The 25,212-nt window shown below is 28.9% G+C and overlaps 3 protein-coding genes across 5 annotated transcripts; all 3 read left to right on the forward strand.

Annotated features, from left to right (window-relative positions):
- Positions 1 to 233: 233 nt before the first annotated feature.
- Positions 234 to 20,488, forward strand: LOC122268887 (uncharacterized). Of its 2 annotated transcripts, XM_087168349.1 has the most exons (4): positions 234 to 504; positions 4,443 to 4,572; positions 7,259 to 7,301; positions 18,020 to 20,488. In XM_087168349.1, exon 4 carries the CDS (start codon positions 18,288 to 18,290, stop codon positions 19,707 to 19,709), a length of 1,422 nt encoding a protein of 473 aa, XP_087024475.1. In that variant the 5' UTR covers positions 234 to 504; positions 4,443 to 4,572; positions 7,259 to 7,301; positions 18,020 to 18,287; the 3' UTR covers positions 19,710 to 20,488. The 2 variants fall into 2 exon arrangements, with proteins under 2 accessions (XP_087024475.1, XP_087024479.1); XM_087168353.1 differs by lacking the exon at positions 4,443 to 4,572.
- LOC107450056 (uncharacterized) lies at positions 234 to 24,089 on the forward strand. 2 transcript variants are annotated; one of them, XM_071179500.2, is made up of 5 exons: positions 234 to 504; positions 4,443 to 4,572; positions 7,259 to 7,301; positions 18,020 to 18,089; positions 21,700 to 24,089. In XM_071179500.2, the coding sequence occupies exon 5, from the start codon at positions 22,139 to 22,141 to the stop codon at positions 23,417 to 23,419; it is 1,281 nt and encodes a 426-aa protein (XP_071035601.1). In that variant the 5' UTR covers positions 234 to 504; positions 4,443 to 4,572; positions 7,259 to 7,301; positions 18,020 to 18,089; positions 21,700 to 22,138; the 3' UTR covers positions 23,420 to 24,089. The 2 variants fall into 2 exon arrangements, with proteins under 2 accessions (XP_071035601.1, XP_071035603.1); XM_071179502.2 differs by lacking the exon at positions 4,443 to 4,572.
- LOC147816591 (uncharacterized) lies at positions 4,599 to 6,873 on the forward strand. The gene has a single exon (XM_087168356.1). It carries the CDS (start codon positions 4,781 to 4,783, stop codon positions 5,720 to 5,722), a length of 942 nt encoding a protein of 313 aa, XP_087024482.1. The 5' UTR covers positions 4,599 to 4,780; the 3' UTR covers positions 5,723 to 6,873.
- Positions 24,090 to 25,212: the final 1,123 nt, after the last annotated feature.

Raw genomic sequence — 25,212 nt, forward strand, 5'->3', positions numbered from 1 at the left:
TTATAGAGTGTCTTTTAAATCAAAGCATTAAAATAAAAAAAAGTAAAAGTTTATTAAGAACATGTTCATTTAGATATTCTGTAATTTTCCTGCATTTTACTCTTTATTTTTTATTTTGCGCTATGCGAACAGTCGTCTGACAGTTTCTACTCCTACACCCTCCTCTCCCCTCCCTTTCTAATATGGTTTATTCCATTCCAGCCAGCGTCGATCCGGGAGCTGTATCTGACGTCACACACTAGTTAATCTAATGGCAGAGTGGATGGTGGACGTATATTATTTGTTATTTTTTTAAGAAATTTAAAAGATTGAGTTTGTGCCTTAATTATACTCTCATACTGATTACTTAAAACTAAGAATCACACTTTTCACGATGAAATATAGTACTTTTCCGAACGTCATAAAGTAATCGATTCTTAACGCCATAGCTTTCGAAACGGACTTAAGAAAACAAACTGGTTCATCGGTCAACTGGCTGCAATATTGTCCTGCATCTATGTTCAGGTAAAACTTTAAAAAATTATAAGTGTACAAATATTTTCTAATTTATTTTTCTGTTAGCTGCAGCCTGTTAAGATAATTTTAATTGACCCCACCCCCACCCTTTTCGTCCATTTTGATTCAATCGATTCTGTATCTGCATTAATTTAGATATTTTATTTGCAAATGGCAGCATTGATAACTAATTAAGTATAATCTTCGGTACATTTTAAATTTTTAAAATAAATTGTCTGATGTAGGCATAATGTCTTTATTATTAAAGATTTCGATTATCAATGCATTAGCAGCGCCATCTTTAGTGTCGTAAATTTAATGTTTATTGAACAGTTATTTTGTACCTGTACACCTCGCATGAAATCTGTCAGATCAATTATTAGATATCAATATTAGTTGACGATATTCACAGTTATTAATCTTATTTGTTTAGCAATTTTAGATATAATTTCAAATTTTAATTGATTGGAACATTTCTTTGATTATACATTCTTATTTGTTTATTGATCGACACTCCGATGTCGATTTTAAACGATTGATTGAAGTTTCTGGAATTAATTATCTTGGCTCGTTATTTAATTCATCTGTTAAGTATTTATTTGTAATATATGGATTTATATATATGAGCTTCAATACGTCTTTATTCGATGAATTTTGTAGTTCCTACAAACACATTCCCATATGGAATGCTATGATCATATGTTGTTTTCATGGAAGTACTTTTCTAATGCTTATTTTCTTGAAATTTTTTCACATTAATAGCCATTCTGAGGAAGGATGTTTATTTTATTTTAGTTGTAAAACTAGTAATATTTTTCTTCTGAGAACTTTTATTAGAAAGTGCAAATTTTCAATATCACCCTTATTAATTCTAAATTTGTTGATAATGTTGTTTTTATGCAATTGTTGAGTTAGGAAGTTGATATAATTCCTAACTCAACTATCAATATTAATAATAATGTTGTTGAATATAGCATTTCCAATTTACCAGTTAAATTCTAAACATAGTCACATTTAATAATATTTGAAATAAAAGAATATTTGGTGATCTATACATATTTTTATTTATTTTGAAAAAATAAGATGGAGATTTTACATTTTTTTTTTAAATTTAAGTTTTAAATAACTATCTGTTATTATCAGCCTATGTTTCAACATTGTTAGAACTTTTTTAAATATTCTATTTTTATTGCCCAAAAGTGTATTAAATGCCATTACCTTTTAACCCTGAAAATAGTTAACACTTGCATGTGTTATCTCTTTGTATTTTGCAAATGAAAAATGAATTGCAATACTTATTTTTTTATACTTAATTACCAAATAAATATCAGTTGAAATCCCATTATTCAGTGTCTTTTGAAGATAGTATTAGATTAGTATTTAAATAAGAAATAATGCAGGTGCATAAACTAGATTACTATCTGTATTATTAAATAGAAGTCACTTCTTTTTATACATATATTTCCAAGAAAATAACATTTTAATTAATATTTTTTCTTTTAAATCTAAAAATATTCTGTCCTTTTAACTAAACATTACTCACATAAAACAGTGTTAATGTATCTAGTTGTGAACACAAAAGCAGAAAAAATAAATCAATTTTTAATTTAATTTTTAAATTAGAAATAATACAGGCATCACATAAGCTAGATTATTATCTGTATTATTAAATAGAAGTCACTTCTTTATATAAATATTTTTCCAAGAAAATAACATTTTAATTTTTTAATTAATATATATATTTTTTAAATTTATAAATATTCTGTCCTTTTAACTAAACATTATTCACATAAAACAGTGTTAATATATCTAGTTGTGAACACTAAATCAGAAAAGATAAACCAATTTTTAATTTAATATTTTACTAATTATATTTTTAAAAAAAACCAGATCCTTATTTAATGATTGCTTCATTAATAAACTGACAATTTATTTTGCTAGTTTCTTAATAGCTTAACCTAATATTACATAAATAAAATTTCTACAAAATCTAGCCATGGACAAAAAGAGGGATGCGTTTATCGACAGTGTGGTAAAAACCATAGATTTTACCATTTGTCATAAAGCTTGCCAACCTTGGTTAGTCATTTTCTGAAATATGAATTCCAGTTTATCTAAATCAGAAACTTTACTTGATTTAGCATTAAGTGGCAATATTTTGAGTTTAAATTAAGTTGTTGAAAATTACAAATAAAATAGTTTCTAAAAATCTTTCAAGTAATTTTTTTTTCAAGAAATGCAAGAGTAAATAATAAAAATATGCCAATGACATTAACATGTGTTTAGCATAGTATTTTTAGTTTGTATGTACTGTCACAGTGCAAAAAAAAAATTAGTTCTTTTTCCTTTTACAATATGTATGAAAATTTTGAATTTAAGAGTTACGAATATAAAATAATTTTCATGTTTTGCAAATTATGCAATTTTTATTCTTAAACTATTTAATGCAGAAAAGTTATAAAAACAGTAAGGGGAATTTATCCATAAGGATGAGGGAGTTTAAAAATTGTTTCCAAATATATTCTATTTAAGATTTAATAACTTTGAAGCATTTAATGACTGAAATTCAGTATCAGCTTAGACATGGAACAAATTCAAAAAACCCTTTTTTTTTTTTTTTTTTTTTTTTGTAATATCTGCTCTTAGTTTTAGTTCTTTTCCTAAAGAATCATAATAGTAATAGTAATATTTATCAGTGTTCTCCCTAAGGGTTTTTTGAAGGGCGACTTGTCCTGCCTGCTCTTTCATCCTTATAAATGTGTCTTCCTTGCCCTTTTAGTAAAAATCAGCTGATATCCTTTAAAAACACTCCTTTTATTTTATTTTTTCTGGAAAAGGTTTTCTTAACAATCTGTTTCAATGAAAAATCCATTTCTGAATTATTTATTTAATGATAATTATTTAATTTTTAATTTCATCTTTTTATTTTCTTCAAAAAAAGTGAACTAAGAAAAATTACTTTTTGATGAACCGCTTAAAAGATTTTTCTATTTATACTGAAAATTATTAGAAAATAAACATTTAAAGGTGCATTTTTTTATTTAAAAAATAATTTTTAAATTTAAAATTACTTCAAAAATTTATTAATATACCCCTTGAAAAAAGAGAAACTTATAAAAACCTTGCTAATAATATTTAGCAAAATGCAAAAAAATAAAATAAATAAAAATCTTATGCCATTCATTTTTGCCATTTCAACATTAACAATTCTGTAATCATAGATTTGTTTAAATATTGAATTTAGGGACCATTTCATGACAAAAATATTAAGCTGCAATACTAATTATATTTTCAGCTATGTTTTCAAATCACTTGATTAAATGCATATTGAACCAAGTACAATTTTTAATTAAAATTTTTTAAAAAAAAGGTCATTTACTAATTTACTTTTGTAAAGTTAGTAAGTTTTCTTTGAGTAAGTTCATTTAACTCAATCGGCATCGTCATCAACCAGTTTGATCAACAGTGTTTTATTCTTATAAATTTTTTTGTTACATACATTTAAAAGTTTAAATTATTTTTAATTAAATCTAAGAGATAACACTTAACTTTTTTTTAAAATTGAAGTGTATATAACGGTAATTTTAAATTAAAATGATTTTTTAGAAAATTGAAAGAAAGAAAAAATTGTGCATGAATGTTACGAAGCTAATTAAATCAAGATTGCCGTTCTTTTCCAGAAAGAAGTTATTTTATACTGACCTAATATTTTATAAAACCTTTGAAAATGATTTAACTATTTCTTAATTTTATGTAGATATAAGATTATGAAAAATTTGGCCACACATCCTTAAAATCTCCATCCAACCAATTTAAAAGAATTTTTTTTTTTAAAGTTGTTAATTTTTTAAATTGCTTGTTATTTTTACTGTTTAACATTTAATTATAGATTGCCACTAATTTATTAATGTTAATATGCAATTTAATTTCTACTTTTATTCAAACAGGCTAAAATATCAAGTGGAGTCCTGTAATCTTCTGAAATCATCAATTTTATGTGCAATTAAATTAGTCATTGAAGCATAGTGTTTATTTTATACTTAGAATTTCATGATTCTTCATATCTGGAAGTTTAAGGTTAGTTTCTATTGATACATTGACTCATGTGATATTGCAATATATATATTCATAGTGTAGTTATAAGCTAAAACCTTCTTATAGTTTTAAAAAACATTTTCAGTCAAGAAAGCCATTTGTTAAGAGAGTATTTTATATATTCTTTTTTTTTCCTCCTTTGTAGTGCAATGTTAAAAATGGAATATTGAAATTTTAAGTCATTTAACAAATGGCAGCCACTGCAAATTTAAATCTTAATTCCACTTCTAATGTGCCTAGTGCCAGACCGTGCAATATCTGTGAACATTGTCGTAAATATTACTTAACACTAAAGCCTCATGAGCTTTATGCACAGTGCGTAGAACGTCCTTTTATGTGTTCTTATTGTGACCGAACTTTTGCTCGTAAAGATAAGCTAAGCGATCACATTAAAACTCATACTGGAGAGCGTCCACATGTTTGTCCTCACTGTGGTAAGAGTTTCACCCGTAAAGATAAACTGACGGTACATGTCCGTATTCACACTGGTGAAAGACCTTATGTTTGTCCGCATTGTAACAAAGGATTTGCTAGAAAGGAAAAGTTAGGGGCACACATGTGTATACACACTGGCCAACATCCTTATCACTGTCCTCATTGTGGTAAGGGATTTGCATGGCGAGATAAGTTAGTTAACCATATTCGTATCCATACCGGTGAACGACCATTTGTGTGTAAGCATTGTGGAAAAGGATTTGCCCAAAATGATAAACTGACTACTCATATAAGAATTCATACAGGTGAGCGACCTTTTGTTTGCAAGCACTGTGGTAAAGCTTTTGCAAGAAATGATAAACTTACTGTCCATGTTCGCATTCATACAGGCGAGCGTCCCTTTGTGTGTAAGCTTTGTGGTAAAGCCTTTGCGAGAAAAGATAAACTTACTACACATATACGCATGCATACCGGTGAGAGACCTTTTGTGTGCAATCATTGTGGTAAAGCATTTGACCTGAAAGGAAAATTAAATGCCCATATGAACATTCATACGGGTAAACATGCTTTTGTGTGTAATCATTGTGGCATTGGATTTGATTTAAAAGAGAAGTTAAATTCTCATTTACTTTTACATTTAGGAAGCAACCCATGTGATGCATTGATTGTTAATCCTTTAATGGCAAAACCTCTATAAAAATTTTCTGTAGATTCAATCAGGGATGCCAACTGTAATTTTAATTGCGGGTACAAAAACTTGAAAGATTAGAATAATCTCAATGACAAATTTTCCTAATTCTTAAGACTCCTTGCTTGTTTTATATCTATATACAGTACATAGGGTTCAACTTCTAGAACTTGAGCATCTATAGCTCAACTTAACTTTTTTATTGCTCGAGGTTTTTAAATTTTTGCCTAGAGTATCAACTTTAACAATGGAAATTTTTTCTATTATTCTAAGGATTATATTATACAGTACAGAACCTCTCATCTGGAAATCAGAATACCGGGAAAGCAGAAAACCAGAACAAAATTCAATACATTTTCCCACCATTTTTTAAAAAAAAAAAAAAAAACTTTTTTTTTTTCCCCCCCTCAAAAGAATTCTTTCTTTTTTAAAAGATGTTTACCATCATTTTAGAAATAATCATTAGTTCCTACACTGTCAAAAGAAGTAAGAGTTTTTTTTAAGTATTCTAAATATATATATATATATTTTTTAGTTGAGTTTGACAATAAAAAAAAACAGCTTTTTGTAGCAATTCAGAAAACCGGAAAAATAGTTATCCGGAATAGCGATGCTCCGGATAATCGGTTCTCTACTGTAATTGGAAATTATATTTCTATTATATTTGGAAATTCTGCTTAAGATTTGGTAATTAAGATTTGCTTTTATTAATTGTCATCTTCTAACAATCAAATACATAGAAACTTAAAATTGTTTGCAAAACATGTATATTTAAAAAATTGTTAAATGTTTCATTTCTTAAATTAATTTTACTGTTATTATGTAAAAAAAAAAGTTTGTGGATAGATGGCACTGTAGGTTGGCATCCTTGCGAATAGGCCATATCTATATTGTAGTTTTCAATTGATTTTTAATCTTTATGCTTTGTGGTTGAGATTTTCTTGTTAAAATTTATAAATTGTGCAATTGCTATGTTTGTTTTTTTGTCTGATATCTGTGATCAAATTAGATTCGTTTTGGTTGGTAGCTAGTTACATTTATGTAAATTATTTTGAATTTTATCTATCAGCAAACTGTAAATAACTCTAAAAGATCAAAAGCTGATTCTTGCTTAAATCATGTAGATTAATGCAATAAAATATCATATAGTTGAATTGAAATTGGTGTTATTTTTTTTTACAATCTGACACAAACATACCAACTTACAACATTAAAGAAGCCTTTTTAACGAAGTAAGTTTTTATATTTCTTTTTTAATTCTTGATTTCTATTCCCTTTGATTTAATTAGTATTAGTTAGATTTTTTTTTTTTTTAACCTTTAGCTTTATTGTCTGAGTATAGCCTTTAAGAAGTATTATTCTCAACCTTCAAAATTCGGTTGAATTGTGATTTTGCCAACCAAATCGATTCTGTTTGCAAACTTTCGTACCTGCTTCTTCCTTAACTGTTTTGTTGTTATTTGTTGACTCAACCATTTAAAGTTTATGTCTAGGAAAATTTTTAATTGTTTTTATATAAGCTCAACTTCCTTACTTTTTTTTCAGGGTTCGTTTTATAAAAAGGGATTTCCATTCCTGCATTCACAAAGTAAGAACTTTATTTTTATTTTATTTTCATTTTGTTAAATGAAATTTAGCTCAGTTATTCCTAAGAACTAAAGAAAATGTGTTGTTGGCCATTATTATTTTTATTTACAGTAGCAATTATATTTTAAATTTTTCATAATTTTTAAACATTTCAGAAAAGCATGTTATGCAATCTCTTTACAAGATTTTAATTTCTTGATCCGTTAAGTAAAAGGCAGAAGCAGGTCTGTAAACATAATTTTCATTGCAAGTCTATGCTCTGACATATTTTCGTTGGTTTGGATTACACATTTAAAATGAAACTATTTATTTTAAAAATGACATAAGCCAATTTTTAAAGGAAAACATTTAGCTTATCATGCTTTTATAACAAATCATTTAAAATAGAAAAAATTCAATTTTGATATAATGGCAAAAATCTTCATTATTAATTCAAAAATTTATGTTAAATTCTGACTCCATTTTAAAAGCATGCAATCTAACATTTGTCCATAACCATAACTTATACATTTTCATGGAGCACACGAACATTTGTTTTTCCCATGTTATCCAAGAACTTACGAAACGTTCTCTTACGGTTTTGCTAATATTTTAAATGCCAAGGAGTTATTTAGTTTTCTTTCAATTGCTAATTTTTTACTGCTTTTGCTATTGTATAATTCTAATAGCACAGCTGTGAATTGAATTGAAAATTTATAATATTTTTATCGAAACAAAAAATTTAGTAACATTAATGTAACCATGTAAAAATAGATTAATTTTTTTATCTATTCATTCATATTATAAGTGTTAATAAAAAGAGGCAAAAATAATTGGTAAGCTGTTATATATCATTGAACTTTTAAAGCTGGTGTGAAACAAATATTTATGCTAAATTGCCTTACTCATAAGATTGAAGCATTCTAGTCTCGAATAGTTAGAAATATAATGAATGTTAAAAGAGAATTAAGTCCTCAATACAAAGAGCAAATCAAGGGGAAAAAATGAACAAGGAAAAAAACAAAAGAAAAAGAGCAAATCAAGAACAGGAAAAAAAGGAGAAATGACAAATCAAAAAATAAAATTCTATTTATGGGGTCTTTAATTTCCTTATTTGTGTTGGATTTGCCCTTTGTCATTTCTTTTTCATGCTATTACTCAAGCAATAATTTTTGTATTACTTATTATTTTTTCCTTAAATATCTACTCATTGCGAATTTTCTAATTTTTTTAAAATCAAATAACTTTCCTTTTTTTTTTTTTTTTTGTAGAAACTAATTTTACTGCTACTAGAAACTAATTTTACGTCCATAGACATTCACATTATTTAAAAACAAACTAAATGATACAATAAACTGCATGTGCAGTGCACACAAAAAAAAATATCACCCTGAATAACTTTTGATCTAATGATCAGATCTTCACCTTCTAGAACTCATTCTCAATGGTTCGAGAGAGTAACCTCAAATATGCTAATTAATTAATTATATTTTAAGTTATGAAACCCAGGGCTGATTGTGCTCTTGATAAAATCCGGATTTCCGGAATTTTCGCTAACAGTGATCCGGAAGAGTCCGGTGATCGAAGGCCCAGATGTTTAAAATATCATTGATCGCAGATGTTTCCAGAAATTAAATTTTCAAAGATGGAACTTAGAACCCAGTTTATTTTATTTGTTTGTAAAGGAGAGCCAGAGAGATACTTTATAAGCTTATATTCATGATTAATATTCATTTTTTATCAATAAATAGTTGTTATAATCATAAACTCAAGAAAGAAAGACATATTTGTAAATTTTAATTACTTCTCCAGGTCATCATAGGTATGTGTATATGGTATAGGTATGTGTAAAATTTTAAATATATTTTAAATAAACTAAGAAATATTGAGAAAAAGGAAGAAAAAAAACTTGTTGAAATTCTTTCCTAATTTTTCAATTTAAACTTTTTTTTTTTTTAAACTCAAGAAAATTTCTGGAATTTTGACTTGGGCTCACAATCACCCCTTGAAACCAGAAACAAAAGGTACTTTCTCTGAATAAACATTCCGCTTTTCAACGGATTGACTCTCAAAATATAGGGGGTGGCCGCGATCAGGGGAATGTGGTCCACATAGTTTAGTCAGGAGATCGATCCAAACTTTGAATCCCTTAATGTTAATTTTACTTTTTGCTTGTTTCACCATATCTTTGAAAAAAATTTTAAGCAAATTGAACAGTTTTGCTGACAATTATAAAATTTGTTTATCCTTATAGAATTCCATGCTAATAAAATAAATTTTAATAATTATTATTTATTATTATTTTATGAAATTATAGTTGAAAAAATATTGAATTTTAAGATATAAAATTTTTTACATCATTTTAAGGTACAATTTTACATGGCAAAATACAAAATTTAAGCGAAATCAATTGAATAGTTCCTGAGACATCGAATTTTAAAAATGTCGTATATCTATAATTAGATTTCTTGGGAGCTATTGAACTGATTTCGCGCAAACTTAGTATTTTGCCATTTTAAATTAAATATTGAAAAAAAAATTAAATAATTGTATACTTTACAGTGAATTTTTTCGACTATTATTTAATGAAATAGATATTTACTAAAGTTAATTTTTTTAATGGAATTATCTTTGGATAAACGAATTTTATAATAGTGTGCAAGAATCTTTCAATTGGCTTAAGGATTTCTTAAGATATGACGAAATATGGATAGCTCTTCTGGCCAAACTATGAGGGCCAATATGTTTCCCAGATTGCGGCTACACCCTTATAGTTAGGGAGTCAGAAGTCTGAATCCGTTGAAAAAATGTATGTTTATTTAGAGAAAGTACATTTTTGTGTCTGATTTCATAACTTAAAATATGGTCTGCAGTAATTTAGCATATCTGAAATTTCCCATTACCACAAACCATTTGGAATGAGTCTTAGAATGTGAAGATGCAATTATTAGATAAAAGTTATTCAGGGTAGTCCTTTTTTCGGCTCACTGTACTTTTGTCTTATGTCATATGAAAGAAATATTGCTGGATTCAAGATGGTTAAGTACTTTTATATTCAGAACCTATTGCAATTTGGAATATATATATGAACTAGACTATTGCAACAAAAACTACTGAACACTATTTGATTGTTTTTGAAGCATTTATTAATTTATGATAAAAGACTATCTTTATTTATGATAGAACATTTTATTCGAAGTAAGAATTAAAAAAAAAGAATTTTAGTTCTTGAAAGATTTAGAATGCTAACCCATCACATTAAAAAAAAAATCTTTTTATTTTGTTTTATAATCATAGATCTAAGTTCTGGAAAAACTCACTCAAAATGCTTTGTTAGAGTGGAACAGTAAATCTTTAAATTTATATAATTTAGATAAGGTTGGAAAATTATTTTTTAAACTATTTTTTACCTAATTTTATTAATTATTTCATGTAAATACTTATCTTAAACACCTTAAAGTAATAGAGTTTATAAATATGTTATCACCGTGTATTTAACCCCTTACCTGCGGAGTAAAATTTACGTGATTCACTCCCCAGTGCCACCGTTTTTCGCTCACATGTGCTTTGTTACGCGGTGTTTTGGTGGGGAACAAAGATTCACTCTTTGCAATTTAAAAACAGTTTACTTTCACAAGAGGAGAAAAAGGAAAAAAAGAAAATACAAAACTTAAATTCAAAAATAAAAATATAGTATAAAAGATGTTAAAACTTATTTCTTGTATGATAAATCCTGAAACATGGTTGGACACATAAACAAACATCACATTCATTGCACTGATAGCGAGATTCACGACGAATACACCCGGGAGACGAAAGCGAAAGAAGAATAAACCCGACCTTACTCAAATAGAAACACACAAGCAATAAATACTATGATATCACTTTTCCAACACATCCCTTTTCTCCTCCTCCAAAATTGGTAACACATTCGCAAACACTTTCAAGGCCATTTTACTGCATTCCGAAGTCGGGGTGTAGTTCTGTTTATAGCAGCGCAATGCAAAGCATCGTCTGACTGAGACATATATATACGCCTGTGGCAGTTAAGGGTTTACTTGGAAGTTAAGATAAAACTTGGGTGCATTGCAAGGAAAACTGAAAACAAGTGGACAGGACATCACATATTTCACCACCAATATGTTAAGCAAGAAACTGCTTGTAGACAAAAGATATTTAGCATTTTCGAATTTTGGGAGGAACATACATTAATTTTCAGAAATAAAAAAAAAGTTTTTATTTTATTTATTGTCGAAAATTTGGCGACAGGGATCCCGCAGAAAAGGGGTTAAAGTGAGTCTGCAGCAGGCTTATTTCTACTGTATGTCTCCCATCTAAATAGATTTCACAGTTATATACGCCACCTATAAGTAATAATATTGAAAAAGTTTATTAATTAATTATTTTATTTTATTTACTTATTTTATTTTATTACTTTTTTTTTTTTTTTTTGATTGTGTCCATGGACAATTAAATGGCCTCGTCTGCCTTCAAAACAGCATCCGCAAGCTCCAATACATCATTTTTGTAAAGGATCTCACTAAGTTCTGAAGCCAGTGGCACCATACCCAGTTGTAAAACATATGGGGTAAGGGCTGGGCACTCGAGAATGTCATCCGGTTTAAATTGGACATCAGTGCAGTTCTTGCAGGGAATATAAGTTCTTATTTCGTCGGGAAGAATTTTCATCCCTTTAAAGTGGTTTGTTCTTAGTCTAATAATTGTTGATGTTAATATTCGGGATCAAAGTCAGTAATGAGGGATTTCCTGAAGGAATGGGGCAGAAGTCTGTGTCTTGCAACTGCATTTGCGTCTGCAAGCGTGATGGTGGTGCAAGGTTGGTCGTCACCTCTGCCTTCCTTAGCCAAGGAGTCCACACACTCGTTACCCTCAATATTCACCTGCGCCGGTATCCATTGTAATTAATTTATTTACGTAGTCCATTTGGTTATGCAGTTAACTAATTTTTTAAGGCTTGATAGGTGAAAGTACTGCAGTTGCATAACTTCTTTATCTAATAACACTTCCATAAATTTAAAATCTTATTTTATTACTATCTCTTAAGATTTTCAAATACAAAATGGATGGCTTATTACAATACTTTTGTTTATTTGTTATAAAAAAGAAAAGTTAATTCTCTTGATCTTTATCCCGAAGAAAGTAAACTTGCGCACATGCAGTTACACCCCCCCCCTGTTCTTTTTAGAATATTGATTACCTTTTAACTAGGAAAGAAACTTGGCCTGTGAATTATTCCATTCATTTTTTTTTTTTTTTACCTTTCTTATATCGTAGGTCCCATATCATGTGCTGGGTATTATAAAAAAGGATTTTTAACATTAAATGATTTATGGTTTAGTCCTGTTACTATCAGGCTGTCTTCAAAAAATCCTTTAGGTCTTCTGAGTTGAGATTTTCCAAATCAGGTCTTTTATATTTTCTGAATCAAACTTTCATTTATGTTAAATAAAAGAAAGTTGTCTTAGTACAACACAAAGACAAAAAAATCTTATTGTTGAATTTTATTGAATTAGATTAAAATTGAAGAGTAAATAGTTCCATTTTCAATGAATTGTAGAAGCTATACTTGTAGTTAAATCACTAAAAAGGTATTTTTAGTTTATAGACAGATTTTAACATTTTAAACTAGTAAACTATCCCCTAAAACTTATTAATATATTCGGCTCTAATGTTGTTTCTATTTCAAAATTTGCCCCCAAAATTTATACTCAAATCACATACCTACACATTAAATTTCATGGAGTTGGAAGGGTCACCATTTGCCCTTATTACATCTTAGACAAACGCACATAGTATTTTATTATTTGTGTAACTTTCCATAACAGGTTATTTTTAAAAATTTACCTCATATTGCGTGGAACTTCAATATTCATTTCATAAGTGCACAGCCTTTTTCAAGAATATGGTAATAAAAATTTCTGTTCATGAAAGTTCAATTCAACAAATATTAACACATTTCAGACTTTAGTTAATAATTTCGAAGTCTTAAGTTTATTGAAATTATTATGAAAAACAAAATGTTCTTTTTTTTTCCTCCTGAAAAATGTGAATGCACTTTAACCATTCATGAGCATTTGATTTAAGGTTGTGCACTATTAGTTTATAGATACCAAGTTTATTTAGTAGAATGGAAAGGATTAAAAAGCGAAAATTCAATGTAACAAATGTTAAGATTTAGAATTATTGCTCTCATCCCCCACTTGATCACTTGGAATTTCTTACAAAAGCATTAAATCTTCTTGAATTGTGTTGACTATTCTATCCAAGTTTAATTACCTTACTTCCATATTATCCTTGATAGTATAAAGTTCAAGTATTTATAGTTTCAGTCAATTTATTGCTATGAGTTAGAATTTAATTATAAGATGTGAACTTAGATAATTTTTTCCGTTTATCAAGGTGATTTTTCTAGGAAGAAATGTTGAGAGATTTTATTAAATGGTATAGGAAAAGAACATGTCACATTATCAAATCAAATATTTTTTATATTGTCTGATTTGTGATAAGTCAAATTTTATAATTGTAATTAAAATACTATAAGAAATAAGGTCATAACAATACATTACAGACGATATAGCTGCATTAAAACTGTTTTATCTAAGCATTTATAAATTATTCAAATTTATTAAAAATAGAATTCATCATTTAACTCAACTACTGAATACCAAGCTTGAAAAGCACTTTTTTTTACTGGATATTTACAATAATTTTTTTTAATCTATAAATTTTTTTAAATTTAAATTAGAAAATCTACTGATTCCTGAAAATTTCACAATTCTGTGTCTGAATGATTATAGCTTAATTGTTTCTTCCCCATCATTCCCAGATTCTGCATTTAAAAAAAAGTCAGAACACACATCATTTAATTATAATCTGGCACTGAGCCTTGTTTTTAAGGGCTCTTATCCATAGTAGGACAGCTACGTAATTTTGACCCTGATCTGGCAATGAAATATAACATTAAAAACTATTAAGAGATAGGTTTAGATTGCCTATTTTCTTTAAATAAATGAGTAAATCAAGTATTTTGTCTAGGAATATTGTCAACCTGCTAAGGCAAGTTATGTTTTATTACGTAATTCATAAGTCTAAAAAAATACTGAAATAAATTTGAATCATGCATGAAACTTTGCAATAAAGCAACTTTTAATACAGTTTTATAGTTGGAAATGTTATGTTACATTTAGCATTATTTTCGCAATGTTAAAGAGAAAATTCCCTGTTAGATCTGAGTTTGGTCTTAATATTAGGCTTTTAACTTTGAGAGCAGCTTTTATTAAAAGTGTCATCATTCAACTTTGGATCTTTTTTTTTTTAAGGCTCATAATTAACAAGTTTGAATGTACCTGGTTAATTTTTATCACAATTTTCTAGAGTAGGATATTTATTATCTGAAAGTACATGGTTGTATAGCTGATCACAATTTCTAACAGCACACACTTTCAATATCAACTTCATTTTCAATCGTAAACTTTATTTATTTTGCAAGCCTTTTATAACTTAAAGAAATTAAATTTACTGAAGTATTTGTTTAGCAATATTGAAAAAATTATAAAATGTTATTATTTTGTTTTCCTCTGCTACCTTACTATTATTAGAAGTTTAGTTTCTGCAACATAGTACAGTACAGAATCCGTTATCCGGAAACCCAAAAACCGGAACGAAATTCGATAAATTTTCCCGCAATTTTTTAAAAAAAACTTTTTTTTCCTCATAAGATTTTAGGATTTTTCTTTCTTTTTTGAAAGATGTTTACCTTACCATCATTTCAGAAATAATCATTAGTGTATTACCTCATCGTTTTTTCTTATTTTTAAGATTATTTCGAAATATTTTTTTTTTAGTTGGGTTTAACACTAAAAAAACGGCTTTTTGTAGCGATTCAGAAAACCGGAAAAATCAGTTATCCGGAATAGCGATAGTCCCAATCGTTCCGGATAATCGGTTCTCTACTGTAGTTACATAGACTTTAGCTACTAACCTAAGTAAACTTATTTAAATAAACATTTCTGTTAATCTGATCCTTTTTATTTTAATTGTAATTGTGAAAAACAAATACTGACAAGTAACAAGATAATACTTTTGAAAGAGTGTTACTAGCATTGGGTTCCTATTTCAAACTTTTCAGAAAATTGAAACTAAAACTCCCACCACCTGTTCCTGTGTCGAAAAGTCAATTTTCTCTCTTTGTCTAGTCTCAGTTAACCCCTTTCTTCTTGCTCCCTCATGAATTTTCAGGCTGGAGTGTTCAGTAGTAACATGCCAATAAGAATAAGACTAATTCTTTTCTTTTGCCCGTAAAACATTTTATTTTACATTTTACACACCAGATGGCAGTACCAGGATATTTTTAAGGTAATTGTTGAGAGTTAGTTTATTCTAAACTAGATGTCAGCACTAATCAAATATGTGTATTTGGCAAAATAGGCACTTTTATCGCAGTTTTCTTGAAAATTAACCAATCGTTAAGGGGTTAAGATGTTGCAGGGTTGCCATAGGCTACTAAAATGCAACTATTTGCTACTATTTTCGGCTTTAGGTGACTATGGCGACTTTTTTTGCCTGAAAAGGCTAAAAAAGCAACTATTTTCAGGAATAGGAGACTTTTTTTACTCTTGGCAAAGTTTTTTCGCAAAAATGAACATTACTTTTCAGAACATTAACAAAAGAAAGCAAACTTTTAGGGCGATAAATCGATGTATCGCGAAATATTGATTTAACGCATATATCAGTAGGCCGATGTAGTGATCAGAAATCTGATTTAAGCCGCCGGAATAAGATTACAATTGCGGTTTAGCGATTTAATATACAAGCATGTTTTTTTTAAACAAATAATACAATTTTTTTTTTCTAAAGTGAATATTTCTTTGGTTTGTTTTCCACTTCCGTTTTTTTTTTCCTTTTAATTTTTAATGCATGTATGTAAAATAATTTGTTACAGTATTATTATTTTTAAACCAATAAATCTTAAATCATTTTTAATTTAAGAAAAATGAAATAAAGCTTGGGTTTGCTTTTACTTTGACTTCTTTATTAATTTAATTGAAAAAATTAGGCAATGATATTGATGTCATAGTAGAATATGTTTAGAATTAATATTTTCTTTTGTAATAGATTTATTCCTTTTTATTTATTTTTGATTGATTTAAAGATCTCCCATAGGTAATTTTTGGACATATGCTAAATTGCGATACATTACTATATCGTGATGTCTAACTGACGATGTATCACGATTTAACATTTCTGACATCCCCCATTCCTAATAATAGTATTTGACAATTAAGCTGTAATTTTAGTTATTTGGCTGCTATTTTTGATAAATTTTTGTTCCTGTTCAGGCAACTATTTTCATAGTTTGAGGTGACTATTTTCATGTTTGAGGCTACTAAAAGCAACTATTTTTGTTCATTTTTTACTGTGGCAACCCTGATGTTGGAAATATTTTCGCTGAGCCACAGTTTAACAATCATTAAATGCAACATTAACTTCGTATCTGCCTAGTAGCAGAAACCTTGCAGTGCTACAGCAAATGCTGCAGACTATTTTTCATCTCAGATTTGAGGAATAGCAAGAAGAAACTACCAAAATTGTGAGAAAACTATCCTTTTATGATAATTGTAAGATAATTTTTACATTTCGAAATCTGACAGTAAAAATTAACTGCTATAAGATCAGCAAACTGAGATTTATTCTTTTTGTTTATGTGAAAATTTTCAAAACTGTGCAAAAATATTTATCATCTGAAAGAAAATGTAGCTTACAGATATTTAAATAAAAAAGAATAATTTGCTAAAATTTCAAAACATTTGAATCAAACTGTAATCCTAGAGCCAGTTATTTTTATGATAAGGGATCCTGTTGAATAATAATACTGTTCTTAACCTAATGTTATGATTAATGAATATGTTTAATAAATATCTCAATTGTAATTATTTCTGCAATCTTTAAAAATTTCGGAAGTACCAGGTTGGTAATCATGTTTCAAATGCTCATTGAGTACCCATATGACCAGAATTGCAAAAACAAACATTGTTAAACCAATTAGCATTTCATGTCCTTTTTTTTTTTTGTAGTGGGCTATATTCAGTAAGTGAACATGAAATTGGTTCTGAAAAGCCTGAAGATTTAACTAATAAACATTCTTTCAAAAGAATTTTCAACTATAATTTATTTTAGCTGCTATACATGTTTTTTAAAAAATGGGAAAAATGCTTTTTTTTCTTATATAGTGTAGTGGGCCTTGGCTTGCTGAACTAAGTTAATCCATACCTCAATGTTCTTGGCCATAGATTTTGAGTTCATAATGGTGATAATGATATGGATTATTACATCATCTAACCATCTTTTTCTTAGGGTCTTCAGTTCATATGATTCAAATTTAATATTTTTTCATATGCTCTTATTTTCTTTCATTTTTTCTGTATGGAACAGCCATGCAAGTTTTTTGATTATAAATTGAATGATGTTTTACTTTTTAACTGAACTGTCAAGCCCTTTATTTTTTCTTATCCTCCATTGTTTATTCAAATCAATCTACAAATTCTACAGTTTTTCTTTCAGAAATTCTTTTTAGTTGTGCTAATTATTGATTCATGTTTATAAGCTGATAATTATTCATATCCACAATTTTTTAAATATATTTTTATGTTTATCTAACGATTTAACGTTAGATTATTTTTTAATTTTCTTTATTTATAGTTTTTTTTTTTATTTTTACAGAATTTTCATTTAATGACTTTGCAAGTTACACGGAGAAAACTCAGAGTCCTGTTTATGAATTGTAACTAAGGTAATGCTGTCATCTTTGATATCAGAGACATAAATTTTTGTAATAACAGTTATATTACATTTATTTGCTACAGCATTAAACTCTTAACTGTTAAGTTAAAAATAAATAAATAAAATACAGCTGATAATATTTGACCTATATCACTGCTAATGTATTTTAAGCTATAGTATTGTAAAATTAATATTTAAAATTACAATAATGGCTGTAGTACCTACTTTAAATATTCAAGCCCAGGCATCACACATTCCAGAACATTGTAGAATATATTTCATGGGAATGAAGCCCCAACAAATTTATAACCCAGCTGCTGTCCAAGTATTTCCTTGTAATTTCTGTACAAAATCTTTTCCTCATTCGGATATGCTAAAAGAACACTCGAAAACACATGCAAGTTTTCCCCATGTATGTAGCCAGTGCAACAAAGGCTTTCCCCGTAAGGATAAACTAAATGCACATATGTTGGTCCACAGTGGGGAGCGTCCATTTAGTTGCACCCAATGTCCCAAAACATTTGCTCGTAAGGATAAATTCAGTGCCCACATGTGCACTCATACCGGTGAGCATCCTTTCACTTGCCAACATTGTGGGAAAGGATTTGCTTGGAAGGATAAACTTGTTAAGCACATAAGAGTGCATACTGGAGAAAAGCCTTATGCATGCAGCTACTGCGGCAAAGCCTTTGCTCAGAACGACAAGCTTGTCACTCATTTGCGAATCCACACCGGAGAACGACCCTTTGTTTGCAAACATTGCGGGAAGGGTTTTACTCGAAATGATAAATTGACTACCCATATTAGGTTGCACACTGGAGAGAGGCCTTTCGTTTGCCAACAATGTGGTAAAAGCTTTATTCAGAAAGACAAATTAACCACACATATGTTCACACATACAGGAAATTATCCTTACACTTGTGTCCACTGCAGCAAGGGTTTTGTGTGGAAGGATAAATTGATCAGCCATATCCGAACGCATACTGGCGAGAGGCCATTTGTTTGCAAGGAATGTGGTAAAGGATTTGCTCAGAATGACAAATTAGTCGCTCACATGCGAACTCACACGGGAGAGCGGCCTTTCAAATGCAAATTTTGTGGAAAAGGTTTTGCCCAAAAAGATAAACTTACAGTTCATACTCGTATACATACTGGGGAGCGACCCTACGTGTGTAAGATGTGCGGGAAAGGATTTACTCAGAAAGATAAACTTACGACTCACATCCGAATTCATACCGGGGAATGTCCATTTGTCTGCCAGCACTGTGGCAAAGCGTTTTCCAAAAAGGATAAGTTAACTGTTCACACCCGCTCCCATACGGGAGAGAGGCCTTATGTTTGCAAACAATGCAATAAAGGCTTTGCTAGGAATGATAAGTTAACGGCCCATATTCGCACTCACACTGGTGAGAAACCCTATTCTTGTGTGCAGTGTGGTAAAGCTTTTGCCACCAAGGGCAAACTGAATGCGCATATGAAAACTCATATTGGGAAATCTTCATTTAATTGTGGACATTGTGGCCTTGTTTTTGAGTCTAAAGACAAATTAAACTCACACATACTAGTTCATATTAGTGAAACTACACATGCTGCTCTTCTTGTGCATTCACTGTTAGGAAAAACAATGTAGAATGTTTCTTTCTTTTTTTTTTCATGATATAAGTTTCCTGCATATGAAATATTTTTTCATTCACTCCTAAATAACACTTAATCAATTGAACTCTTTTACATATTGGGTTTCTAATCCGTATCTGTAAATTTTTTCATTATTCATTTTAGGAGCTATTAAAAGATGTAACTTAAAAAAAGTATAAAATTTCTGTAGCTATGTTAATTTTTTTTACCTTTATTGTCAAAATTATAACTTTCCCTCATAGTTAATTCAATTTTTATTTTATATATATATCTGATGATCAGTAAAATCTAGGAAATAGTTTTTTCTATAATATAATGTCAATTAACATTATTAATTATGAATTTCAAGATTTTTGAAATGTTAAAAAAAAAAAAGAGGAAAACTATTTTTAAGTAACTATGACTTAAAAAGTATAATATCTGATTTACACGTGTGGTTATTGAATAGTTAGTGCAGTTTAAATATTTTAAGGAGAAACATAAAACAATAAAATTGATTTCTGTGAGGAAAAAACTTCCCCTCTCCAAAAGTAGAACAATATTTGACGAAAAGAAAAAATTTTCATATGCAGTATTCTTAGATTCAATACTTCCATTCCTCTTTATAATCTTTAATAAAATATCTCAATGTATGGATGATATTATCTTACATTTAATTGTGCTTCAAACAATATGTGGAATTTATAATTGTTCTTAATTACTGACTTGTGTCAAAATTGTTGTTTATGACAGTGTCATGTAGAAAATCGTTAATAAAAATTTGTTTAACACTCAGTTTGGGCTCATGAATTTCTTATTTAAACTGCATCTACATCAATTCTAGCTACGGAAATTTTTTTTTTTAAACAATTAATGACAATAACATTATATTTCACACTTAAACTATCAGTGAATGTATAAACAAGAGAGCAAATATTACAACAATTATTAGTAAAAAAAAGTAATTAAAGCTTCCATTTTTCTAAATTAAGGGGCTTCTATTTTCTCATTTAAAAAATGTACACTTTTTGTATTATAAGTCATATCAGTATATTGTAATTTTACAATATTAAAATTACACTCAAATTTCCTTGTAACTTGCTGAGGTATATACTTTGAGATAAGGTATTTTGCGATTAGTAATTTTTCCCTTATCACAGTCCTTACTATAATTCATTATTGGATGTTAACTAACCAAATGTCTTACTTAGATGATAAATAAAAAATAAAAAAAATATTTTTATGTTTGGCTATGTCACTCTATAAAATATTATTTTCTTGCTAGTTCACTGTTAAAATGAATGTTTTAAAATTGTTAAATGTAAAACACATTTTTATCCAAAACTAAAATGAAATTCATATAATATCTATATTGGTGTCTAAAATAACAATAAAAAATGAAGTTTTAATTTTTGGGATAGTCTCAAAACTAAGTGAGTTTTAAACAAATAAAATACCTATATTATTTTACACTCTCTAGTTTATATTTAAATACATCAAAATCTTTTCTTTTAAGTCTTATCTAATCCAGAATAGTGGATTATAAAAAATATTATGATGCATAAATAATATAAATTATAATACATAAAAGTAGATTATAAAGTAATACTTTTAAATCGTATACTTAGTTAAGGGTATCGATTACTTATTGTCTTATTTTTCTGTCAATTGTTTCCATGTTGACTTCAGATAAATTTTTGAGTGTTTAGCTTTCGTTATGATAGATGCTTTCATATTTAACTAGCATGTCTTTTAATTAATATTCAACACACACAATTATTTGTTGATAGGTGTTTCGAAGCTTAAAATCCTTCCTCTAACATCAAAAATTGATAATATTTTCAATGATGCTTGCTAGGCTTTAACATCTTATCCTGCAAACTATTTTATTTATTGTAAAATAGCTGTTGGCACCTTCCCCCCCTTTTGAATAGTCAGTTTTTTTTTTCTAAAAAAAATATATGATATAACTATTATTGGTATTTTTAAAGGATATTTCCTTTCAGACATGAACCCTTCAAGTGAAATGCATGGTTTGGAAATTTAAGGAAGTGAAAATTAGATGAAAAGTCAATGAAAAAGGTAACAACACATGATCTCTTTATGATCCACAAACTTTAGTCATGCTATAAGAAAATTAATAATGAACAAAGAAAAGATGGTTTTAAGAATGTGACATTAGCAATATCTACAGCTACTTGTATATGAAATGTTATAACTTTTTACTGCTTTTTCACTTATGACCAGCTGTTAATGTACATGTGTTGTTTTGGCGAAGTTAACAAAACTGGAATTATGTATTGTGCCATTTGCTTTTAATCCTTGTTATTTTATTGAATTGAATATTGCTGTATTTGTTATTTAGGAGTTTTCATCCCATATTGAAAGTCACACATGTTAAGTTTTTGCTTTTAGTTTGTGCAGAATTATAGCTGTTATATAAAAATGTTGAAAAATCCTTCCATTGCTGGAGTCGAGATGGTGTCGGCTGTGAACATGGCTGATTTGACGAGTCTACACATTCCTACGACACAGCCTCACACTGATTGTGAACATTGTCGTGTTTATTTTGTGGACATTAAAACTCATCAGTTGTATACACAAACACCGCCTCAAGAGCAGAGACCTTTCGCTTGTAATCAATGTGATAAGAGTTTTACACGTAAAGATAAGCTTGGCAATCACTTAAGAATGCATTCTGGGGAGTGTCCTCACGTATGTAACCATTGTAATAAAGCATTTGCTCGTAAAGATCAGCTAAACGCTCACATACGCATACACACAGGTGAGCGCCCCTATGTTTGTAATCTTTGTAGTAAGGGCTACACTAGGAAAGATAAACTTGGGGCTCATATGTATGTTCATACAGGTTTGCACCCTTATCATTGTCAGCATTGTGGGAAAGGATTTGCATGGAAGGATAAGCTTACAAATCATATTAGAATACATACTGGAGAGAGACCGTTTGTATGCAAATATTGTGGAAAAACCTTTGCCCAAAATGATAAGTTAACCACTCACATTCGCATTCACACAGGTGAAAGACCCTACGTTTGTAAGCATTGCCCTAAAGCTTTTGCACGCAAAGATAAACTAGGTGCTCATATGTGTATTCATACGGGTGAACATCCTTACAATTGTCAACATTGTGGGAAAGGTTTTGCATGGAAGGATAAGTTGACCAATCATATTCGCATACATACAGGTGAGCGTCCATTCGTATGCAAACATTGTGCTAAAGCGTTTGCACAGAAAGACAAACTGACTGTCCACGTGCGCATTCACACGGGAGAGAGGCCTTTTGTTTGCAAACACTGTGGCAAAGCTTTTGCGCGAAACGATAAGCTGACCGCCCATGTACGTATGCACACGGGAGAGCGACCGTATGTTTGTGTTCACTGTGGGAAAGCTTTTGCTATGAAGGGGAAGCTCAACACTCATATGCGAATTCATACTGGAAAACATCCATATACATGCAATCAATGTGGTAAAGGCTTTAATCGTAAAGATAAACTCAATGCTCATCTGTTGATCCATCTGGGAGGAGGGCCGTGTGCTGCACTTGTCGCAAAACCACTCCTAACGAAGATTCCTGATATCGCTTTACCTGGAGCATTACCTCCACCACCTACAATGTTACCGGACACAAAACCCTTGCTTCCTCCACCTCAACAACCCCAGCCACCTCCACAGCAGCAACAGCAACCACCTCCACAGCAGCAATAATTCTTTTTTCTCCTTAGTTTTTCTAGAATTGTTATTAAAAAAAAAAACCCGTCTATGTGGGCTTTAATTGGCAGCATCTAAATTTAAGTTGCGTGTCTTCTACAAATTGGCTTATCAAAATTAGAGAGACAAATTACTATTTTAATTAAATGGAGAAATTTTCCAAACTGATACTCAGCTCTACAGAATTATGTTTTTGTCATTTAGCAGTGGTAATTTTTTTAATAGATCTTGTAGAACTATTTATTTTTGCCTCATCACATTTTTAACAATTAATAAAATTAAAAAATCAATGTGAGGGTTCCACCACAAAAATGCTTGGAAATTATTTCTTAGTGCAAGAAAAGGATATTTTTGAAAAATTCATCAAGTTTCTTCATATTATACGCCGATAGAAAATTTAGCAATATGATGCAGTGATCAAGATCAAATAATTATGAATTATTTTTTAAAGGACTAACTATTGACTAAAAAACTTTTAAATGGACAAAAAGAATAATTCCAGCTTGCTTTTTAAAATATAGTAGATCACTAGATTTTAAAAATTCTTCTCTATACTACATTGTATTGTTATTTGCTAGATATAATTCGACTTTTTGTTCGCTTGTACACTTCTCTACTGTGTTGCAAGCTGTATGTGACTGTATAAAATAAATTACTCAATCAAAAAGTTTGTAAATTTTCTTTATCAAGTTTTTGGCACTATACATACTTAATATTTTAAACCAACCCTTTAATGATTTTACTTTAGAATGCTATATATTGTCTCAAGTTTTGATATGTGAAAATTAAAAAGCAAACAAATCTGTATTGGAAAAAAATTCAGTAAAATGGCTAGACACTTTTAAATAAAAATTTACATTTGTTTAAGCTCTTAAAATTGTTGAAGCAAATGGTATATATAAATTATTAAGTGAACAAAGAGTGTAAGCAAAATTTTTTATTGGAGTTTCATTTCATCATTCTAAAAATAAAAATTTTGATCTAAATATAAAGCAAATTCATTGTAGGGGCATTTGAATTATGTTCTTAAAAAATCATTTTCTCCTTTCTCTAAAATTTTAAAACTTTTAGAAGGTTATCATTGCATTTTTATATTACAGGAAGGAAGAAAAAAAACTTTACATGGTGTAAAAACTAAATTTTGTGTTTTCATTTTAGTTCTTGTTTTCTTTTAGATAAGGCAATTGCAGCTTATGCAGTATGGAGAAAAAGTATGAACGTATAACTATTATATGGTAATTAGTGAAAAATAAACTCAAAACAATTTTGTTTACACTCCTTTTCCCTAATTTACTTACAACAGAAATGGGGAAGTATTAAAGTAGTGTCTGTTCATTTTGCTCTTTTTTTTCTCTCAAACTTATAGAACTTCTGCACCTTTATATTTCCTATCTTTCCAAAAATAAGAAAATATTTCTGAATTTTAAGATCTAAAAGCTTCTTTTACCTCTTGGCCTGAAATTCTTTGAATAATTTATTATATCTGTTCTGACTAAAAAAAGAAAATCTTAATTGGTAAATTCTAGTTTTATTAAATACTTTTTTATCACTACTACTCTAACTTCTGACATTTTTCATCCCTCTTCTATTTTCAGAAAAATGTCTCAATTCTCCATTTCTGATTGAAAGTGGAACTAGGAGAGCTGTAAAGAAAAAACTTTCATCTTGAAGGTAATTTTAACAGTAGGGGGGACTGAGAAATGAGTTTAGGTGATAATGGATTTAGCATACATATTGACACATAAATATTTTTTTTCAAGGTAAAATTTGCACTTAAAATAATATTTGTG

The sequence above is a fragment of the Parasteatoda tepidariorum genome, chromosome 1 (assembly GCF_982258835.1).
Source record: "Parasteatoda tepidariorum strain Cologne lab strain chromosome 1, Ptep-v5.0, whole genome shotgun sequence".
Classification (NCBI taxonomy): Eukaryota; Metazoa; Arthropoda; class Arachnida; order Araneae; family Theridiidae; genus Parasteatoda; species Parasteatoda tepidariorum.